Source organism: Boleophthalmus pectinirostris, unplaced genomic scaffold (genome assembly GCF_026225935.1).
Source record: "Boleophthalmus pectinirostris isolate CB_2022bp ecotype Guang Dong unplaced genomic scaffold, ASM2622593v1 HiC_scaffold_4, whole genome shotgun sequence".
Lineage (NCBI taxonomy): Eukaryota > Metazoa > Chordata > Actinopteri > Gobiiformes > Gobiidae > Boleophthalmus > Boleophthalmus pectinirostris.
Genome location: NW_026571353.1, coordinates 30,712,114 through 30,734,092, shown reverse-complemented (window position 1 = coordinate 30,734,092; position 21,979 = coordinate 30,712,114). Strand labels below are relative to the sequence as shown.

Sequence of the window (21,979 nt, the reverse complement as noted above, 5' to 3'; positions counted from 1 at the left end):
ATACATTTATTTATTTATTTATTTATCAGTTTAAAGATGGTTCACTAGCAATGAAGATATTTATTGATGAATGATGAGATGAATGATGAGACAAATGAGGTACAGTTGGCTGGGTTGTGACTCAGGGTGGGGGCTCCATCTCAATCAATCGGCCCAGTAGGTAAGGTACCTCCCTTCGTACATGTTTTATAGCAGTGATGTTTGATTTATTCAATTTTTATGCTGAGAAGGATCTCTCCACAGAAGCTGTTGTTGCTGGTATTGTGAGCACTAACTGGAGTAACTTAGTTGCCTCAGGGACAGTCTGGATGAGGTCGTTCTGGGTCAAAAAGCTGACAAGTTGTCCAGGAGACTTGCATTCATTCCTTACCGTTTGGGAGCTATACAGTCCGATTAGATCCGCCTTTAGTCTCACAAAGTAAAAAAAACTTGCATATTTTGACAAGCTCTGCAGTTTCGTGTCATCGAAATGTTGTGACATCTCACTAAATTTTGTGCAATCCAATAAATCAAGGAAAGCTAGCTTACCAAAATTATGTTCATCTCTGACTGAGTGTTTGTCAGACCAAGTTCACCACATTTCTGCTCAAATCGGTAATAAAAGCTGTCAAAATCCTGTCTTTTGAGTTCTAGAGCCCGGAGTGTGTCATGGATGTGCCCACAACAATACTGAATACCCAACACTTTGTTTTGCAGCACTCTAAAAAGTGAGTCTGTTTTTGTAGTAGATACATGTTATACCCCGTGTTGACCACTAGGTGGCGGCATAGGCTGAAGGTTGGGAAAAATGTGTCAGTTGTTCCCGGTTGCTGTTGAACTGTGATTGAGTAACGTTCAGTAAAAACCAAAAGTCATCTACAACCTGTGGTCTGCTCATCCTTCATTAACAAGGATATTACATTTGGCGACGAGGAAACTGGTGAACTCGGGAGACGCTGTTGGTGCAGGAAACAGCTTGAGTGTTTCATGAAACAGTTTCTCGGCTAATGTCGGACGGCGAGGAAGCTGGCGCTAGCGGCGGGATGGCTACTTCCATGGTGGGAGCGCTGACGGTGATTGACAGTCAGATACAGACCTGGGAGGAATATTGTGAAGTTTTGGAGCACTTCTTTGAGGCAAATGGGATTACGGACGCAGGAAGAAAGCGAGCGATTTTGTTGAGCTCCGTCGGCAGCAGGACGTATAGTTTAATGAGGAACTTGCTAAGTCCAGAGAAGCCGGGTGCCAAGTCATTCGCGGAATTGACTGGTTTGCTTCAGTCACATTACAATCCAAAGCCCAGTGAAATAGTCCAGAGATTTAAGTTTAATTCAAGGACTAGAGCGGCAAATGAGACTGTGTTGGAGTATGTGGCTGTGCTGAGAGAGCTGGCGCAACATTGCAATTACGGTGATAAGCTGAAGGAGATGCTGCGCGATAGGCTTGTGTGCGGCATTGCGGATGATCGCATTCAAAGGAGACTGTTAGCGGAGCCGGAGCTGACGTTTGATAAAGCCCTGAAAGTCGCGCAGGCCATCGAGACAGCGAACAAGGATATACGTGACTTGCAATCAAAGGCGCTGGACAGTACTGTGAGCAAGGCTGCACCGCCGCTGTCAGTGCATAAGGTGAATGTACGACCTAAAGATCAAAGCAAGAGTGTTCCATTGGCCTGTTATAGGTGCGGGGGGGAACACTTGGCACGGGACTGCCGGTTTCTAAATGAAAAGTGCCATGGGTGTGGGAAAAAGGGGCACGTGAAAAAGATGTGCAGGTCCTCTCTCCTCCTAGGGACCAGCAACAGGCTAAGGGGGGAGGGAAGAAGTATGTCAAGGGTGAAAAGGCTAGCTGGAAAGAAAAAAGGCAGTACGCGCATCATATGAGCGAGTCCACGGATCCCCAGTCCAGTGACGAAGAAGTGTTTTCAATGCACAACCTAAAAGACTCAAAAATGGCAAAGGTAGACCCCATTACCACACAGCTAGATCTGAATGGGAACATGGTACAGTTTGAAGTGGATACAGGCTGTAGTGTGTCGATTTTGACAAAAGATGAATACAGCAAGTTATGGGCAGCGGGAAACGCACAGGAGTTACAAAACTGCTCATTGACTCTGAAAACATACACAGGTGAAAAAGTCTCTACACTAGGAACGGCAATGGTAACAGTAACCTACAAAGACAAAGTCAAGCAGTTGCCAGTAGTAGTGGTAGCAGGGAGGGGGCCAAACCTGCTAGGCCGAGCATGGCTAAGAGAGTTGGAAATGAACTGTGTGTGTTTGTCAATAAGATGGAACAGCCTCAGCTAACGTTACAGAATGTGCTAAAGCAGAATGAAGAGGTATTCAAAGAAGAACTGGGAACCTGGAGAGGCCCGCCCGCAAAAATATACGTAAAAGCGGACGTGGCTCCAAAGTTCTACAAGCCCAGGCCCGTGGCTTTTGCCATGAGGAAGAAAGTAGAGTTAGAGCTGGAAAGGCTCACAAAGGAGGGCATAATTGAGCCAGTGAGGTTCTCAGAGTGGGCTGCACCAATAGTGCCGGTGTTAAAGACTGATAGTTCGGTGCGTGTTTGCGGGGACTACAAGCTCACAGTAAACCAAGTTTCCAAGCTAGAGCAGTATCCAATACCCAAGTTGGAGGACTTATTTGAGAAGTTGACCGGGGGTGAGAAGTTTACTAAACTGGACCTTAGTCACGCATATCAACAAGTCACCCTCGATGAGGCATCAAAGCCTTATGTCACAATCAACACACACAAAGGGCTTTTTCAAGTGAATCGCCTACCATTTGGTGTTTCCTCTAGTCCTGCCATTTTTCAACGGATAATGGAGGGTCTGGTGGCGGGAATCCCTAATGTGGCAGTTTATTTAGATGACATCCTGCTGACCGGTCGGAGTGACCACGAGCACCTGGAGACCTTGAACGAAGTCCTACAGCGGCTACGAGAGGCTGGTCTTCGTCTGAAGCGCAACAAATGTGTCTTCATGGAGCGAGAGGCCGAGTTCTTGGGACACAAAGTGGATGCCGCGGGGCTCCACCCTCTGCCAAACAAGGTCAGGGCTATACAACAGGCACCAGCACCAACTAATGTCACAGAACTGAGAGCTTACTTAGGCCTGCTCAACTATTACAACAGATTCTTGCCAAATCTCTCAACACGGTTAGCTCCCTTGCACAGACTGTTAAGGAAAGAAACGCCGTGGAACTGGCAGGAGGAGCAAGAGAGAGCTTTTGAGGAGTCTAAGAGGCTCATGCAGTCGTCAGAGGTGTTAGTGCATTATGACAGCCATAAAGACTTAATCCTGTCCTGCGATGCGTCGCCTTACGGAGTAGGGGCGGTGTTGTCGCATCGCATGCCAGACGGGCAAGAGCGGCCTATTGGCTTCATGTCACGGACACTCACGGCAGCTGAAGCAAACTACTCGCAGCTGGACAAAGAAGGACTGGCGGTGATGTTTGGCATTCAGCGCTTCCATAAATATTTATATGGAAGGAGGTTCATCATCTGTACAGACCACAAGCCTTTACTGTCCCTCTTCAGTGAGATGAAAGCAGTGCCTCAAATGGCATCCCCTCGCATTCAGCGCTGGGCAGTGACTTTGCGAGCATATGAGTATGAGATTGTCTATAAGCCGGGTAAACACCACAGCAATGCGGACGCTCTGAGCCGGCTCCCCCTGCCTCAGTCAGGAGAGAGCAGGAGGACCGCGTACTGATGCTGGAGGAGGTAACGCTCGTGTCAGCCAGTGAAATTAGCCAGTGGACACGAAAAGACCCAGTGCTGTCCAGAGTCTGTCAGTTCATTCAACATGGCTGGCCACTACAACACTCAGACTCAGCTTTCCAGCCTTATGCGGTGAGGAAAACCGAATTAAGTGTGCAAGATGGGTGTATATTGTGGGGGTCACGCGTGGTGGTACCCCCGACAGGTCGCGAAGCATTACTGGGTCAACTGCATCATGGTCACCCAGGCATCACCCGAATGAAAGCATTAGCACGAAGCTACTTCTGGTGGCCAAAGTTAGATGCAGACATTGAATCTGTAGTGAAAAGATGTAGCACCTGCCAAGAACATCGCCACTTACCAGCTCCAGCACCACTCCACCCTTGGGAGTGGCCGAGTAAACCGTGGCAGAGGCTACACATAGACTATGCGGGTCCTTTTATGGGTCACATGTTTTTGATACTGATGGATGCCTATTCCAAATGGATGGACGCCTACGCGGTAACCTCAGCAACTTCTGCCAATACGATTGAATGTCTGCGGAGAAGTTTCAGCAGTCAAGGATTACCTGAGATGATTGTGTCAGATAATGGTACGTGCTTTGTGAGTGCCGAATTCCAAGAATTCATGAGGAAGAACGGAATCGAACACATCACTTCAGCTCCTTATCATCCTTCTTCAAATGGCTGTGCCGAGCGTGCAGTCCAGACATTTAAGTCCATGATGAAAAAAGCAGGTGAAGGTAGCATCCATACTAAAGTTTCAAGAGTGCTGTTTAGTTACCGCATTACCCCTCAGTCCACCACAGGGCTGTCACCAGCGGAAATGTTGCAGGGCAGGAGGTTGAGATCGACACTGGATCTAGGGCATCCGGACCTCAGAAACAAGGTGGAACGGAAGCAGTGCATGCAGAAGAAGCATCACGACAAGCTCGGATCAGGAAGAGGTTTCCAAGTGGGAGATGCAGTGTCTACACGGAACTTCAGTTATGGGCCTAAATGGGTTCGGGGTTTTATTACCAAAGTCACGGGACCGGTGTCTTACAAGGTCATGTTGGGAGATGGAACAGTTGTCCGAAGGCATGTTGACCAGATACTGGCCAGACCGGAAGACGCGGACCTAGTAGACCCTAAGATCATAGAACCACCCATGGTGGATTTGTCTTCAGCTGATCCTGTGCCAGTGAGAAATAGCTGTGCTCCAGAAGGAACTGTGCAAGAAAACCCAAAACCACCTGTGACAGATATTCCGGCCCCAGATGCAGCAAAGGACGCACCACCCCAGCAAACAGCTGCACGGCGTTCTCAACGGACTGTCTCAAAACCTAGTTATCTGAAAGACTATGAATGTTGATTCTTAACCAAAAAAAAAAAAAAAGAAAAAGGTTGTGTCAGGGTTATTATAATGTTTGAGAAGATGACACAGTTAAATGTGAAGGTGGCTAGTTTTGGAAAGCTACAGAATAATTAGTTAATTTTTGTTTGAGTAGTTAAGATGAAAGTAATAGCTTAAGAGGGGAGGAATGTAGTAGATACATGTTATACCCCGTGTTGACCACTAGGTGGCGGCATAGGCGGAAGGTTGGGAAAAATGTGTCAGTTGTTCCCGGTTGCTGTTGAACTGTGATTGAGTAACGTTCAGTAAAAACCAAAAGTCATCTACAACCTGTGGTCCGCTCATCCTTCATTAACAAGGATATTACAGTTTTATTGAAAATGTCCTCATATGTCATAAGTAAGAAGCATGTTGATGCTTTTGACAGCCACCGGTCATATCCAGTTGCCAACATCAAAGTCTCATTATCCCAGTTGTCAGGATTTTCCTCCATGATATGGAATAAAGCACGCAGATCGTTTTGGTACATGCTTATTGTCTGGACTAGGCTGGAGTTAGAGCTCCATCTTGTAGGCACTGCTCTGGGTAAACGTCGCTTCACCACCTCATCCATTAAGTGCGTGCACTTGGTGGACTTGCTAAAAAATGCCCCTAGTCCCTCAACTGTTTTAAAAAACACTCGACATTCAGGGATGCACTTTGCTGAATGCATTAGTAAAAGTTTTAACTTGTGCGCATAACAATGGGTGAACATGGCTTCAGATACCTTTTCTTTTATTTTAGCCTGCATCCCATTAAGGTCTGTTGCCATTACAGCAGCCCCATCATATGTCTGGGCTACAAGCTTTTCAACACAGGTTTATTTCTCCAACACACCTATAATATACTCGGCTATAGCAGGGGCTTGTCTATCTGCACTCATGTCATCAAAACCCAAAAACATCTCCTTCACTTCACAAGCTGCTTCAGTTTTTACATAGCGCAAAATGACAGAGATCTGAGCTTTATTTGTCACATCAGTTGCCTTGTCTACTTCTGCTACAAATGAGGCTGTGCTAATTTGATTTCTAATATAATTTCTGATGACATCGCTGACTGCTTCAATAAGATTGTTTTGTATTCTATTTGACAAGCCAGAAAACAGAGTAGATGTAGCTAAATTTTTCACTAGCCTCTTGTCTTTCTCAGCAAAAGCGTATAATAGCTCTACATAGTTTCCATGGTTCCTGTGCTCTCATCATTGCCACGAAATGCTAGGTGCTACTTAGCGAGGAAACAGGTTGCGTTGATAAGGTCTTTTAAAATTTCTCTGTTCTCTTTTACCTTTGCATTGTGTAGGCTAATGTTTAGTCTCCGCTGTTCATCCAAGGCTAAGTCTATCCTTCAAACTCCAAAAGTTTTCAAAGTGATCTGACTTTGAATGTGAGTGGCTAATCGCTCATGCTTGCTGAGGCTACTACTGTTTGCCTCACCGAGTAACTTTTTACTGCTGTTTTATAACTAATCTGCAAGCCTAAACATGTTAGAGAAATATATCTCATACATAATCAAAATTTTGGAAAGTCAGAACACATCGTCAGAGTGTTTTATTTTGGATAGACAGGACAGTGACACACATTATTTGCATTGCATACAGACACTATTTATTAGGTATTACCATAGGTATTACCATAGGTATTACCGCATCTCCTCCTCTCTGTATTTGACTGGAACATGCAGACGTTTTGACATTTTTAATTCAAAATATTTTTTATTACTGGATTTGTACGGAAAAGGGATTTGTAATACATACCAGGTGACAAATGTTAAAATGTATTATATTTTATAATCAACTTTTCTTTTTCTTTTTAAGATTGACACGTGAGGCTCTGCCTACCTTGCCTCTCCTGAATGCACGTCACTGTCTTATAGCTGAAAGACAGACAAGAGATGGGGTGGGAGGTGGGCTCGAGATAGCTGAGACAAACTGAGTTGATGGGATAGGCTGCTACAAATAGGCTTCTGGGAAATTAGAGGTGTGGTTGGGGTGAGCTATGGTTTGTTGGAGAGGAGGAGAGGGAGGTTGAGGTATGTTCCTGCTCCTTAATCTCAGTCAGTCATATTAACTCCACATAGATAAATAAGAAGTAATAGGAATTATAATTATCACAAACATTATTGGCAAATCCTATTATTAGAGCCAAAATGCCAAAGCAAATTCACAGTTTCTCTAACTTTGTTCACTGACAAAGGCAATAAACATTTTGCAACTCTTTAGACAGTCAAATGAGTTTGTGGCTTTAAGTGACTGTGGTAGTAACCAGTACACAAAAAACTGTATCAACACAGAAACAGTAATTCTGGTTTGCAGTGTGCCATCCACCGTCATCTTAAAGCAACAACACACATCTGACGGTAGTGCGGTGCTTCCTCCTGCTTTTAAGCAGAGAGAAGAGTTGGTTTTGAAAGATTTTTCTATTATTATTATTATTATTTTATTTTAGAGATTGGTGGGTTAAGTTACCAACTGTCTACAGGGGTATATTTGCCTCCATGGTCAAAAGATCAAGCAAATCAAATGCTACAAGTGGGTATAATGACCCATGACACTAGCTTATAAACAAAAAAAAAAAAAAACAAAAAAAAAGCTTCAGCATTAATTTGAAACATAAACAAAATGTACTGGACATAACTGTTCTTATTTATTTCCAGATACACGTTTGGAGAGCCTGCTGGAGGATCTGGGCCTGGAGCAGCAGTACAAAGACAAGCTGACCCTGAGCACAGTTCTACAGATTGATGAGAAGAGTATTACAGAAACATCAGTCGGGTCTGTCAGAAACATAGCATGGAATTTTCTGAAGAAATTAATGATGGTGAATGTAACAGCCAGAAATGTCAAAGACAAAGTGTCACATAGCTGTGAAGTATCGTTGGAAGAGACTGGGTTTAATCCGGACTTTCTACTGGCCGGTCAAACATCAGGTGCTATGTTAAACCCTCTTGACATCATTACTGCACTCTTCCTTTGCTCTGATGGATTTGTGCAGCAGGAACTCACACTGAAAATGTCAATGTGTCAGTTTGCGGTGCCTCTGCTGCTTCCAAACCCTGACACCAAACAGTGCACAATGATGCTCTGGGCCCTGAGGGACATTGTGAAAAAATACAGACCTCAGTCACTGTTGGAGTCTAAGGGTTTCATTGAAGAACACATTGTTCATTCTGAAATTCCAATGGTTTCCTTTGTGAGACTCGGAGAATGTTCTTTGTCTAAGTCAGAGATTCTCAATAAACTCTTGAACAATTCTCAGCAATATCATGACACATTTGTGCATCACAATATGGAGGGTGGGGACTGTCCGAGAAAGATTTCTGATGGAATAGTTGAAATAGCTTGGTACCTTCCATGTGGAAAGAAGAACATTGACATTTTCAGTGAGCCTGTAACAGTAGCCAACCTCCGTGGAGACATTTCCTCGTCTATACCACAGTTCGCTTTTTTATGTGAGACGTCATGTGCAGTGTTTGTCTTCTGTGACAAACTGGATTTGGCCTGTGACATGCTTCATAAAAGCAAGGCTGATATTTTCTTAGTTAGTAACTCTCAAAGCAAGAACTTTAATAAAGAAGATTTTAAAAGGTTAGGTAAAAATTTGAAATTGACAGACCACAAAATCACTCTAAAAACTCAAAAAATTAATGATGCAGACTTTGTCACAATGCTCCAGGGGAAAATTAGGAGTGTTGTTCAGAAGTGTTCAAAGTTTAGGATGCGAATAGAGCGCATGGCAGACGTTGCGCATGACCTTGGAATAAAAGTTGATGAAGACTGTCCCGAGTGTCTGAAAGCGAAAGAAAATGCAAATGCTATTACATCTAAAGTCCATGACACACTTGAGTACAAAGAAACCCAGCTTCCTTTGCAAGGTCAGATCTGGAAGGAACTGACCTCTCTGGAAAAAGAGGAGTGTAGACTTAGAAATGCTGGCTCTGAAAATATTGACAGTTATAAAAGTTTTCTGCAGGATAAAAAGAAACTACTAAGGAAAAAACAAAATTCTAATGGTATGTCTACAGCCATGTCATGCTTCATTAATGCAATATCAACCTCTGGTATTGAAAGGTGCTATTTTCTGAAATGGATGCGTCTTAATCTTGATAACCTTTCTCGACAGAAGTTATCAGGCCTTCGAGAGAAGTACAAAGAGGAATCAAAAGAATCTAAGAACAAAAAGGTGATTCAAGATCTTGATCGTCAACTTTCAGGCAGTTCTCTGGGGGTAGAGCATTTTGTTCGTGAAATGGGTCAGATATATGAAGCCTCAGTGTCTCTTCCTGAAGACCACCCTTCTCGTCTACAGTTGCAGCACTTACCCAGGCTCTGTGCAGAGCTGCTGCTGGAGGGACTCCCTCTGGAGCTGGTGGATGGAGATGCCTCCAACATCCCTCTCAGATGGGTGAGTGATGTTCTGTTTGAGCTCCATCAGTTGGTGTCCTGCCAGAGTAAAATCTTAGTGATCACAGTTCTGGGAGTACAGAGCACAGGAAAGTCCACTCTCCTCAACACAATGTTTGGAGTGCAGTTTGCAGTGAGCAGTGGACGCTGCACTCGAGGAGCCTTTATGCTCCTCATAAGAGTCAGTGAAGAAGTAAAAGAAAAACTCAACTGTGACTTCTTAATGATCATTGACACTGAGGGTCTGAAGTCTCCAGAGCTCGCAAAACTGGACAATAGTTATGAACATGACAATGAGCTGGCAACCCTCGTTGTGGGGTTAAGTGACATCACTTTAATAAATATTGCAATGGAGAACTCCACTGAAATGAAGGACATCCTGCAGATAGTTGTTCATGCATTTCTTAGAATGAAAGAAGTTGGAAAAAGGCGCAAATGTCTGTTTGTTCATCAGAATGTGTCAGATATTTCAGCGCATGAGAAGAATTTTCAAGATAGGAAACTTCTTTTGGAACAGTTGAATGCGATGACACAGGCTGCAGCCAAAATGGAAAAGAAGGACAAGAACAAGTGTTTCACTGATGTGATGGAGTACAGCACAGAAACAGGAAACTGGTACATCCCAGGACTGTGGAATGGAACCCCTCCAATGGCTCCAGTCAATGCAGGTTACAGTGAAGCTGTGTATGAACTCAAGAAAAACATCATCCAAATTCTGAGCAAAAGTGAATCATCTGCCAATAATGTCCTGGAGTTTCAGGAGTGGATAAGGAGTCTCTGGACCGCTGTGAAGTATGAAAACTTCATCTTCAGCTTTAGAAACACCCTGGTGGCTGATGCATACATGAGACTAGGCACAGAATACAACAAATGGGAATATAACTTCAGAAAAGACATGTACACATGGGTCACAAATGCTCAAACAAGAATTTCAAATTATGGGAAAGTTTCTGTTGAAAATGATACAGGAGACATTGGAAAACTTCTGAGTGACTTGAAAACTGCTGCATGCACAGAACTGTCCAAAGGAGAAACTAAACTCCTTGAGAAGCTCACACAGTACTTCAAACAGACAGATGGCCATGTGAATCTGGTGGAAAGGTATAAAGAGGAGTTCATGACTGGTGCAAAAGTTACTCGGAGGGAGTTGGAAAAGTCAATAATAAATCAGCTTACTGCAACTGTTGAAATCCGACAAGGAATGAGGGAGTTGGAAAAAATCAAGGAAAACCTTACACAAGAAATAGAAGAGAGAGTGCTTGAATTGATTCTGCGGTGCCGCAATAACCAAACCAAAATGACTGATACAGAGTTAGACAGAGAATTTGACAACATGTGGGCTGTAAACATTGAAAAATTATTATGCTTCCGTCCAGAGATGATTAATGTTACATCCAGGGTTTTTCACTGTCTGCAGGCAAACCTTTCGCCCAAAGGAAGTTATGCAAGTGAGCTTCTAAATAAAACTAAATTACCTGATACCAAAAGATACCAACCTTTTGTGTACAACCCTAAAGGGTGGATAGAAATAGCACACACATTCTATTACAATGATGATCAAGTGAATACGGTGCAGAGGTTGGCTGACAGTATCATAGATGCTTGCCAACAATCAGTGAACAGTAAAAAACAAAGAGAATCCAACTACCATGACACCTACACTGTAGAGATCCTTCACATGATTGATGAGAGATTGCAACAGAATGAAGACCTCAAATTGGACATAGAGTTTGAAGTTTTACTCAAGAAGCACATATGTGCAAGAGCAGCACATGACTTTGAAGTAATGCAAAATAATTTTTTAGAAAAAAATGATCCTTACGGATGTCTGTATGAAAAAAAGGAAAAATTCCGTGCTGATTTCAAAGATGTGTTCCATGAGCGAGACCAGTGCCAAAAGAAAGCAGAGGAGTTTACAAATCAGTTTTTGAGACCTGCAGTTGAAGACTTTGTCAATCGCTCCCTGGGTCATGACATTATTGGTGAAATGCTGAAATGTCAAAAGTTCAGCACCAGAATGTTTTTCCAGTATTCAATTCTGCTGGATTTGATCTCACAGAACCAGTTTGGACTCTTCCATTCCTACATTAACGACTATGAGGCTTATGTGCAACAATGGATATGTAAACAAATAATCTCACACTTTTCATCTCAGGCTTCAACGAGTGAGTTTGAGAATCGGCATATCCAGGCATGTATCAACAGGATAAATGCTGCTGTCAAAAAGGCTAAAACTGAGAAGAACAAAACCCTAAAATGTTTTGTTAGGAACATCTGTGAAGAACTAAGTGATAAATTAGTTATTTCCCAAGATGCAGTTGGAACTTTCATGATCCTAAACACTGCAGAGCAGGACCAGTTTGCTTATTACCTTTTAAACAGTTTAAAACAAATGGAGAAAGATTGTCAACAGAAGTTCCAAGACACAGATATCTATTCCAAACTCAAGAAGTGCTCTGTTGACGTTCAGCATGAGCTTTTTGTCAGAGTGATCGGATGTGGTAAACAGTGCCCATTTTGCAAAGCTCCTTGTGAAGCAGGAGGAGCAGCCCACACGGAGCACTGGACATCACTTCATCATTCACAGGCTCTGGGGGCATGGAGATCTGAATTTTCAGAGGAACTTGTTTCAGACATATGCACCTCTCTTGTGAACTCTGATCGAAATTTTGGGTATTACGATGACAATGGTAAGAAGTGTTATCAACCATTCAATAGATACCAAGAAATTTACCCAGACTGGAAGATTCCTCCAGATATAAGTCTTGAAAAATCGGATTATTGGAAATATGTCATGGCAAACTTCAATGAAGACTTTGCGAAAGCATATCATGCCAAACCTGCAGACATCCCTCAAGCTTGGAAAAACATTACCAAGGATCAGGCTGAAAAAAGTCTCAAAAATGCATTTTTAATCATGACTAAATCAAGACAAAACCAAATCTAAACTCATCTTGTTGAAAAAACAGCAGCGATTAGAAAGATTAATAGAGATACAAAAGAAAATAATCATATCATATTGAGAAGGTTGTTAAAAAAGGCAAAAAAAGACAATTCACTTTCATTCATTTTTGTATTATTATCATTAGGCCCGAGCGCCAGAGGCCGGCGAAGGGCCTATTAGTATCGCAAAGCGATGCTCCAAGTGGTCGAAAAATGGAATGGCGCGACGTGACTCGCCCGTAGTGACCAGGGACCCTCGACATGACGTAGCAATGTGCCTGAGGTTTCCGAAAATGTATAGTTTGTCGGCCAAAAAAAAGCGGAACATTGTTCTCGCATCAGAATATTCTTTCTTTCTTTCTTCTTTCTTCTTTCTTATTATTTTTTTCCTAACCAACTCACCCATTTTTCACCCACTAAACAATAATAAAAAGTCCTGGAAATTATTCCATCTGGTAAAACTCGCGCTTCCCTACGTTTTGGCTATTTTCATTTTCCAAACAGAAATAAAATGGCTTGTCAGCGCCCCCAAACGACTCAAAAATGCATTAGGGAATACGAATCACACAAAAAAAAATTTGCAAGGACAATCATGAAATTTGACACAGAAATCAATCAGGTCAAGACAAGGAAAAAATATTATTACACCAACACCGTGCACCCCACTAGGGGGCAGTAATATTGGCTTAAAGTTTGCTAAGCTTTTACAAACTCCTCCGAGGGCGTTCACCCGAACGAGCTCAAATTTGGTCCACATTATCTCAAGACGTGAAACATCAAAACTTATCCACATTTTTCACACACGTCTTACGATCTCTGAACAGTGAAGCAACAAAAAATGTACACAATTTAGGAGATTTACAAATTGCTCCCATTTGCTCAAACGAACTCCGATTTCATTGAAATTTTAAACAGTTGTTAAACTCTCTGCCCTGAAGCTACTTAATGTGAAAATCATTAATTTGGCGCATTAGCGCCCCCTATAGATTGAAACAAAATTTAATATGGAAGAAAATCATTTGTTCCCAAATAGTTGCTCAAAAATTTCTGAAATTTTGCACAATATTCCATTTTGGCATCCTGATCCAAAAGTCAGTGACACCCATGTCATATTTTTTATGGCGTTGCCATAGCGATGACATAAACTCTCCATTGGTAAAATCTACAAATTCTGGCACAAAAACTTTGGCCGATTTCGCTCAAATTTTAATCGTTGATTGACACCCCGACCCTGAACAGATTTATATAAGAAAATCTCAGATGGGTGCAATAGCGCCCCCTAGGGAAATTGCATGGTACTGCAAACATTTACTTTGTTGTAGACATATAAAATTTGGTACACAGATTCATGACATGGTCTTGATCAAAAAAGTCAAAGACGACCCCATGCCATTTCCCATCGTGTTGCCATGGTGACAGGCCAAACATCTGCCAATGGGACACACAACAAAAACTTTGGCGTAGCCAAACCAATTTTGGTACACAGATGCATCATGGGAATAGGAACAAAAAAGCATATTACGCGGTTGCTCGGCAACCAACAGGAAGTCGGCCATATTGGATTGATCGTGCGACCTGTCCTCGTACTTGAATGAACTCGTCCTTGGGCGTTTGACCCAGACAGAATCATTCTGTATCATCTAGACAAGTGGGACATTAAAAGTTGTTAAAAGCTTTTTAAAAGGTCACACGGTGTTGCCATGGCAACGGTGCAAATTTCAGGTTCGTTTTTAGGGCTCACCATCAAACTTCGACGACTGATAATTTGCACAAACTTTGGCCGATTTTACTCACATTTTAATCGTGGGTTCACACCCCGACCAGACTGATGTAAGAAAATACAAAAATGGGTGTAATAGCGCCCCCTAGAAAATTTGTATGTAAAAATAAGGTTTCATTTGTCACAGATATACAAAATTTGGTATCCACATTTGTGACATGGTCTTGATTAAAAAACTCAATGATGCTCACATCCCGTTTACATTGTGTTGCCATGGCAGCAAGCCAAAATTGTATCCTTGCCAATGGGACGTCCTTACACAAACGTTGGCGTAGCCAAACCTAATTTGGTAGCCAGATGCATCATGGCAATAAGAACAAAAATGTATATTGTGACCACGCCCCTTTACAAACCAGAAGTACGCCATCTTGGATAATTTTTTTTGCCAAATTTTGAAATTTGCAGGGTTAAATTAAGATTTTTAGGGCTAGGGTTGGAGCTATGGTTAGGATTATGATTAGGGTAAGGTTTAAGCTTAGGCTTATTAGGGTCAGTGTGAGGTGCGGTGTTTGCGGGGCACGGCGTAAGCACGTGCGAGGGCCGATCATTGCCGCTTGCGGCTATATTTATCATTATTGTTGTTATTATATATATTTTTTATCTTTATAGCCAACTTGTAAGTTTTTTGAAAATCATATTTTGTTTACTATATATATATATATATATATATATATATATATATATATATATATATATATATATATATATATATATATATATATATATATATATATATATATATATGTGTGTGTGTATATATATATATAAATTATGCTCTCTTGGATTCATCTCTCATTTGAAACATACAGTTGTGTTCTGTAATGCAGTGTTATTTGTTCAAACCATTATTATTATTAAAATAATTTTATCTATATGTTTTCCATAGTTTTGTTTTTTTTATTGTTTGTTTCTCCCTTCACTTTTGTAGTGACCACCCACAGAGCAGGAGCAGGTGGTGCTGACAATTTGAAAATAAATACCCTAAATATCACTGACATGCCAATGTGCCACAGGCTAGCAGTTTGAATAAAATATCAATCAATCAATCAAACTTTATTTGTATAGCACTTTTCATACATTTGAAATGTAGCACAAAGTGCTTCACATGCAACAGAAAATTTACAATATTAAAAAATAACAGCAACCCCCCCACTCCATTATGTCATGCATATATACAACAATAAAACATAAACATAAAGCTCCTAAAAGTTATAGTAAATATATAAATAGAGAGCTAAAAACAGATGGAGACTAAATAAAATATTAATGGTAATTTAATTAAAAGCTAATAATAATAATAATAATAATAATAATGATGAGGATAAAACAAGTAAAAGTTTCAATTAAAAGCTAAATTAAAAAGATACGTTTTGAGTTTACTTTTAAAAATATGAACACTCGCAGCGAACCTCAGATCCTCAGGTCGACTGTTCCACAAACGGGGGCCGTAAAAGCTGAATGACGCCTCACCGTGAGTTTTAGTTTGGACTCTTGGGACAGTTAAAAGAAGACTACCTGAGGACCTGAGAGTCCGAGAGGGCTCATATGATAAAAGCAGATCAGATAAATAAATAGGACTAAGACCATTAAGAGCTTTATAAACCAATAAAAGAACTTTAAAATCTATCCTGAAGCTCACAGGAGCCAGTGCAGAGACCAGTACCGGGGTGATGTGCTCTCTCTTCCTGGTCCTCATCAGCAGCCGTGCTGCAGAGTTTTGAAGGAGCTGCAATGGAGCTGTAGATTTCTTTGGAAGACCAGAAAGGAGAGCATTACAGTAACCAACACGGTTTGTGATAAAAGCATGTATTAAAGTCTCTGCACTGGCTTGAGAGAGAAATGGTCTGACTCTGGCAATATTTTTTAGATGATAAAAAACAGATTTAGTGATGGACCTGATGTGTGGCTCAAAGCTAAGCTCACTATCAAGAATAACTCCTAAACTTTTCACCCTCTCACAGGGGTTCAGTGAGTAGGTTTGGAGCCTAGCTTTGAGCCTCTCTCTCTGAGCTTCAGGACCAATTATTAAAACCTCACTTTTGCCCTGGTTGAGCTGGAGGAAGTTTGCTGCCATCCAGGACTTAATATCTAAAATGCAGTTAAAAAGGGTGTCGATCGGGCTTAGGTCATCGGGAGACACAGCGATATAGAGTTGGGTATCATCAGCGTAGCTATGAAGGTTAACACCGTGTCTCCTGATGACCTGTCCTAGTGGCAGCATGTAAAGATTAAAAAGGGTTGGACCTAAAATTGAGCCTTGGGGAACACCGCACTCCATTTTACATTTTGCGGAGGAGTGCTCCCCAAGGCTAACATAAAAATCCCTATTTGTTAAAAACTGAACCAGTTAAAAACAGACCCAGAGAGACCAACTGTATAATGCAATCTATCTAATAAAATACAGTGGTCTACAGTGTCAAATGCTGCCGTGAGATCCAACAGCACCAGGACTGACAGGTTTTTCTTGTCCATGTTGGATCTTATATCATCTACGATCTTTACTAATGCAGTCTCTGTGCTGTGCTGAACTCTAAAACCAGATTGATACATTTCAGAAATATTGCTGGAGATCATAAAATCATTGACCTGATTTTCTCTAAAATTTTGCTTAAAAACGGCAGATTTGAGACAGGTCTGTAATTACTGAGTAGGGAGGAGTTCAAGTTATCCTTTTTGAGCAGAGGTTTGACCATGGCAGTTTTAAATGCTGTAGGAAAAACCCCTGTCTGTAGTGAGAGATTTACAATACTAAGAAGTTCTTGGGCTAAAAAATTAAAAACTGATTTAAAAAGCGATGTAGGAATAGGATCTAAAAAACAAGTGGTTGGTTTCAATTGAAAAAATATTTTGTTGAGTCATAGCATCAACCAGGGCAAAACTCTCAAGTGTATTTGATAAAACCAAAGGACTTGTATTACAGGCATTGCCTGGTTGGATCTGTTGCATTTCAGCTCTAATGGACTGTATTTTATTGCTGAAGTAGGTCAAAAAGTCCTCACAGTTTGGGATGTTTGATGGCTCATTCCTAGTATGAACAGGGTCAATAACAGAGCTAATTGTGGAAAACAGAAACCTGGGATTTTTAATGTTGTTACTTATGAGCTGAGAGAGATATGCTTGTCTTTCACATTTCACGGCATTGTTGTATTTTCTCATCTGCTCACGGTAAATTTCATAATTTATAGTAATTTTATTCTTGCACCATTTTCTTTCAGCTTTCCTACAATTTTGCTTAAGTTGTCTTGTTTTTTTCATTTTTCCAAGGGGACTTTTTTGTCTTCACAGTTTTGACTTTTAGCGGTGCTACAGCATCAAGAGCAGATTTTAGCTTATTATTAAAATATTCAACAGTAAGATCGCACGAGGATAAAATAGGGGTTGGAGTGTCGTTAAGTATTTCTGTAAAGTTTGTCATAACTTCAGCAGTAATACAGCGTTTTCTGACCGTGCATTCAGATATGGGGGGTTGCTCAATAGTTATATTAAAAAATATACAGGCATGGTCTGAAAAGCCCACGTCCACAACAGAGGCAATGTCTACTGATAATCCATATGAAATGACTAAATCTAATATACGGCCTCTGTTGTGGGTGGGCTGTGAAACATTTTGCTTAAAATTCATACAGTTTAAAAGGTTTAAAAACTCTGTTGCTAGTGAGTCTGATTTGACATCAATGTGTAAATTAAAATCACCTACAATTATAATTCTATCATAATTTGAATGAGCAATGGACAGGAGGTCTGAGAAGTCTGCTAAAAAAGAAGAGGAATGTTTAGGTGGGCAGTAAATACATATAAAGAGAATGGAGGGATTGGTTAAGGCCAGGGAGTGATGCTCAAATGAAGGATACTGATTAAAGTGAATATTTTTGAAATTATATTTGGCAGAGAAGATTGCAGCTGTGCCACCACCTCTTTTATTGAGGCGAGAGGAATATGTGTAACTATAGTTAGGAGGTGTGGTTTCGTTTAAAGTTACGGCTCCATCTGTACCTGTGTCTCTGTTAAAAACATACAATCTAGAGGATGATCAACAATCATGTCATTGATTATAAAAGATTTATTGGCCAAAGATCTAATGTTTAAAAGTCCAATTTTAAAAGTCAGTGGTGCTTTGTTCATTGGATTAGCATGAGCAATTAAAATATTATTCCAACTGATGGATCTAGCTTTCGTATGTCTTTTAGTTTGAATAGGTCTAGTTATATGCACTGGGATATCATGTATAAGTGTACCTGATCCAGCTAGCAGAGGTGGTGGCCCAGCTTGCAGTGGTGGTGACAGAATTGGCAGAGGTGGTGACCCAGCCAGTTCAATTTGGTGCTCATTTCGTGGCGACCAGGAGGGGGCGCTAATCTGAGACCAGCAGTGTGTTGCACGATCTGAAGAAGAGGCAGCTGGGCGGGTCGTGTGGGAAGTAAACAGTCATTCACGTGCGGGTACAGTAGCGGGTACACTTAACAGGTTGTGGACAGTATAGACTATGTAGTTTTTAAGCAGATGGTTTCCGCGTCTATTTAGGTGTAAACCGTATGCCCGGTAGTGTGAAGGGCGGTCCCAAAATAGATTGAAATTGTCAATGAAGTTGATGAGGTGGGACCTGCAGACGGAGCTGAGCCAGGTGTTTAGTTGAAGGGTCCTATCGAGTCGCTCAGCTCCGTGATACAGAGTGGGAATGGGACCAGAGATAAACACGGACATGCCTTGCGTAGTCCATGGTTTCAAAACACTGAAAAGATCATCAAAGTCCCTTTTTGTGCTCTCTAATTTCCCACGTGACATGTCATTTGTCCCCACATGAACTATAATTGTATAGATTGTAGAGGGCATGGATTGGAGCAGGTCAGGAAGTCTCCTCACAACCTGGGACACCGTGGCTCCCGGAAAACAGTGCGTAATAGCGTTAAAATAGCGCATGTGCCTGATTATTGAGTCACCGATAATAACTGTTTTGGCGGGAAACAGTGGCTGTGGCTGAAGATCGGTTGGAGGATTTGTGAGCTGTGGATCATTGCCGTGCAAAGAGGACTGACGGGAGACGGAGGCCTCGGACTGAGGGGCCGGGCCAGGTACTGATCCATCGGCAGTGCACTCCTGCTCCAGAGGCGCATTCTCGGGCAAGATCCCCGGTTGGGCAGCAGCTTGTTGTAGCCGTGGCTCCACCGGTGACCGCAGCGCAGTGGGCTGTGGCGCGGTTTGGGACCGTGATACCACCGAGGGCGGAGAGTGTGTGCACAGCGAGGAATGGCCTGGCTGGTGAAAATGAAAAATTCCCAAAGTCTCCAATGATGCAAAAAATAACTGCAAGTTCTATTCAGTTCTTTAATGTCCTTTCAGTTTATTAAACATTTTCAGTTAACTTAATTTCATAAATTAATCTTTTAATGCTACTTTTTACAGGAACAACTTATCTTTACTGTATGTGCACATTATTTTATCAGAAAGTATTCATTATTAGGAGCTTTATCTACCCTATAGCCTACACACTTAACAATTTTTCATAATCTATTTAGCATTTATATATACATACGGTGGGTGAAGAGTCTTGCTCAAGGACACAACAGCATTATACACTGTCAAAGTCAGAGTGGGAATTTAATGATCAGTAAGTATTTGTGGGAGAAGAGCTGTGAGCTTTACAACATGGTAGAATGCTGTACTTCAACAAAACATACTTGGAGTTGCTCTATTCCACCTTCTGATGTCATAACAGTGATTTTCAGGTTAACAGCTTTTATCTTTTGTTCTTTAGAGATTAGCAATTGGCTGATCCTAGATTAGAATATGATCTCATACTCACAGACGGAGGGCTACCACTTTTTCCTGTTGACTACATAGCAGTTTTCCATGAAATACCCAAAAAGTAAATAAAAAAATATGGAACCTAGTATTTATTATTATTTACAAAACCCAAGAACGCACGTTTTACAACATAATTTTGCATTTTAACCATATTTGTTTTAGCTGCCCCCCCATCTGTATTAATTAATATTGGGCTATGCTGAGATGTTATTTGAACACCAGTAACTCAAGGGCTGAAATCAGGGGTCCCCAGTCCCCGGGACCGGTACCGGTACTGGCCATGGGTCGTTTGATACTGGGCCACGAAAGAGTGAACCCACACCCCTCCCATACGCCACGGGAACTGTCCCCCCCTCCCGTACATCAATTGGACAGTCCCTCCTCCTGTACGTCACGCAAACTGTTACCCCCTCTCGTATGTCGTGCGGACCGTCCCCCCTCCCGTACGTCGCACGGACTGTGCCTCTCAACCAGAACTAAAACGAGGATTAAAGCAGAACTAAAACCAGGACTAAACTAGGTATAAACCAGGCCTAAAACAGGACTAAAACAGGTCTAAAACCTAATCTAAAACCGGGTCTAAAATTGGGTCTAAAACAGGGTCTAAAACAGGGTCTAAAACCAGGACTAAAACCAGATTTAGCCAGGACTTAAGCATGTCGCAAGGACCGTGAACCTTGCCTCCTCCCATACACCCCCCAACCCTCTCTGGTTGTGAAATGTTGTCGGATATAAAAGCGGTCCATGGCGCAAAAAAAAAGTGGGGACCACTGATCTAAATGATCCTATAATGACAATGTATGGACAGGGCTTGACATTAAGCATTTACAAGTACTTGACCGGGCAAGTGGCTATAATTTTTTACTTGTCCGACACCCAGACTTACTTGCCCGGAAAAACAAAATGGTGCTCAGTTAATTATATATTTTTAAATATGTGCACAGGCTAGTGTCGTAGTACTCTAGACCTTTTTTTAGGGCCTGGCTCAGCACAACATGCTCCTGGGGCAGATCTGTGTCGATTGATTGATTGATAGCATTTATATAGCGTCTTTCAAGATACCCAAAGCGCTTTACAGTTCATTATTCATTCACTCCACACTCAGTGGTGGTAAACTACTACTATAGCCACAGCTGCCCTGGGGCAGACTGACGGAAGCGAGGCTGCCAATCTGAGCCATCAGCCCCTCCGACCACCACCATCACTCACGCTCACACCTCTTTCATGGCACCTGGAATTCCTAGTGGTCTCCCATTCAAGAACTACTTAGGCCCAGCCTGCTTAGCTTCTGAGATCTGACGGGATCAGGCTTTTACAAGCCGGTATGGCCACAGTGTCGTGTGAAAAAGCCCATGTCCAGAAATACTGTTAATTAGTGCTTTAAAATTTGCTTTTGAAATCCTCGCGTTTGCCCTGGTCAGCCTGTACAGAAGGTGAATACAAGTCTGTTCAGCTGTTAGGGCCTGGCTTGACTGCATGCACATTTCGCTCTATGCGAGCGTAAAAACTGCAACTTTTGGACGTTTAACTTTTAGAATGCATGGAAAGTGAATGAGGACGGCTTCACTGCAGGTGCTAGACGCACGAATGGAGCAACATGTCTTGCATGCGTAGATTTCAGAAAATAGGATCCATCCTATTTTTTGACGCTCTACGCGTATCCCCATCAAAATACACAGAGCATGAATCTTTGGTTGTATTTGTGCCTTTACCGTCAGGACAACGTGCTCCTGGGGCAGATCTGTGTCATGTAAAAGAGCCCAGGTCCAGAAAGACTGTTAATAAGAGCTTTAAAATTTACTTTTTTAAATCGTGGCTTTTGCCGTGGTCAGCCTGTACAGAAGGTAAATACAAGTGTGTTCAGCTGTTAGTTTAACTGTAGACCTGATACAAGCGGCTAAACGCGCCCAGTCAAATTTGATCGTCTTTCTCATTGAGAAACAGAGTCAGAGCTGCGCGTGTACTTCCTGCTGCAAG

The 21,979-nt window shown here is 41.9% G+C and overlaps 2 protein-coding genes across 2 annotated transcripts; both read left to right on the top strand.

Moving 5' to 3' along the window:
• The first annotated feature begins 986 nt into the window (after window positions 1–986).
• Window positions 987–5,057, top strand: LOC129411322 (uncharacterized protein K02A2.6-like). The gene is given in 3 exon segments (XM_055161956.1): window positions 987–1,736; window positions 2,269–3,687; window positions 3,690–5,057. Coding segments are annotated over 3 exon segments (3,537 nt in total).
• Window positions 5,058–7,571: 2,514 nt separating this feature from the next.
• LOC110167028 (up-regulator of cell proliferation-like) lies at window positions 7,572–18,555 on the top strand. Its single transcript, XM_055161955.1, has 3 exons — window positions 7,572–7,605; window positions 7,731–12,382; window positions 18,445–18,555. Exons 1-3 carry the CDS (start codon window positions 7,572–7,574, stop codon window positions 18,553–18,555), a joined length of 4,797 nt encoding a protein of 1,598 aa, XP_055017930.1.
• The last annotated feature ends 3,424 nt before the right edge of the window (window positions 18,556–21,979 follow it).

Coding starts and splice junctions, on each gene's coding strand:
- LOC110167028 (XM_055161955.1), top strand. CDS start 7,572: ATGGTCAAAAGATCAAGCAAATCAAATGCTACAA. Junction 7,606..7,730: donor AAGCAAATCAAATGCTACAA/GTGGGTATAATG, acceptor ATTTATTTCCAG/ATACACGTTTGGAGAGCCTG. Junction 12,383..18,444: donor CTGAAAAAAGTCTCAAAAAT/GCATTTTTAATC, acceptor TACCTGATCCAG/CTAGCAGAGGTGGTGGCCCA.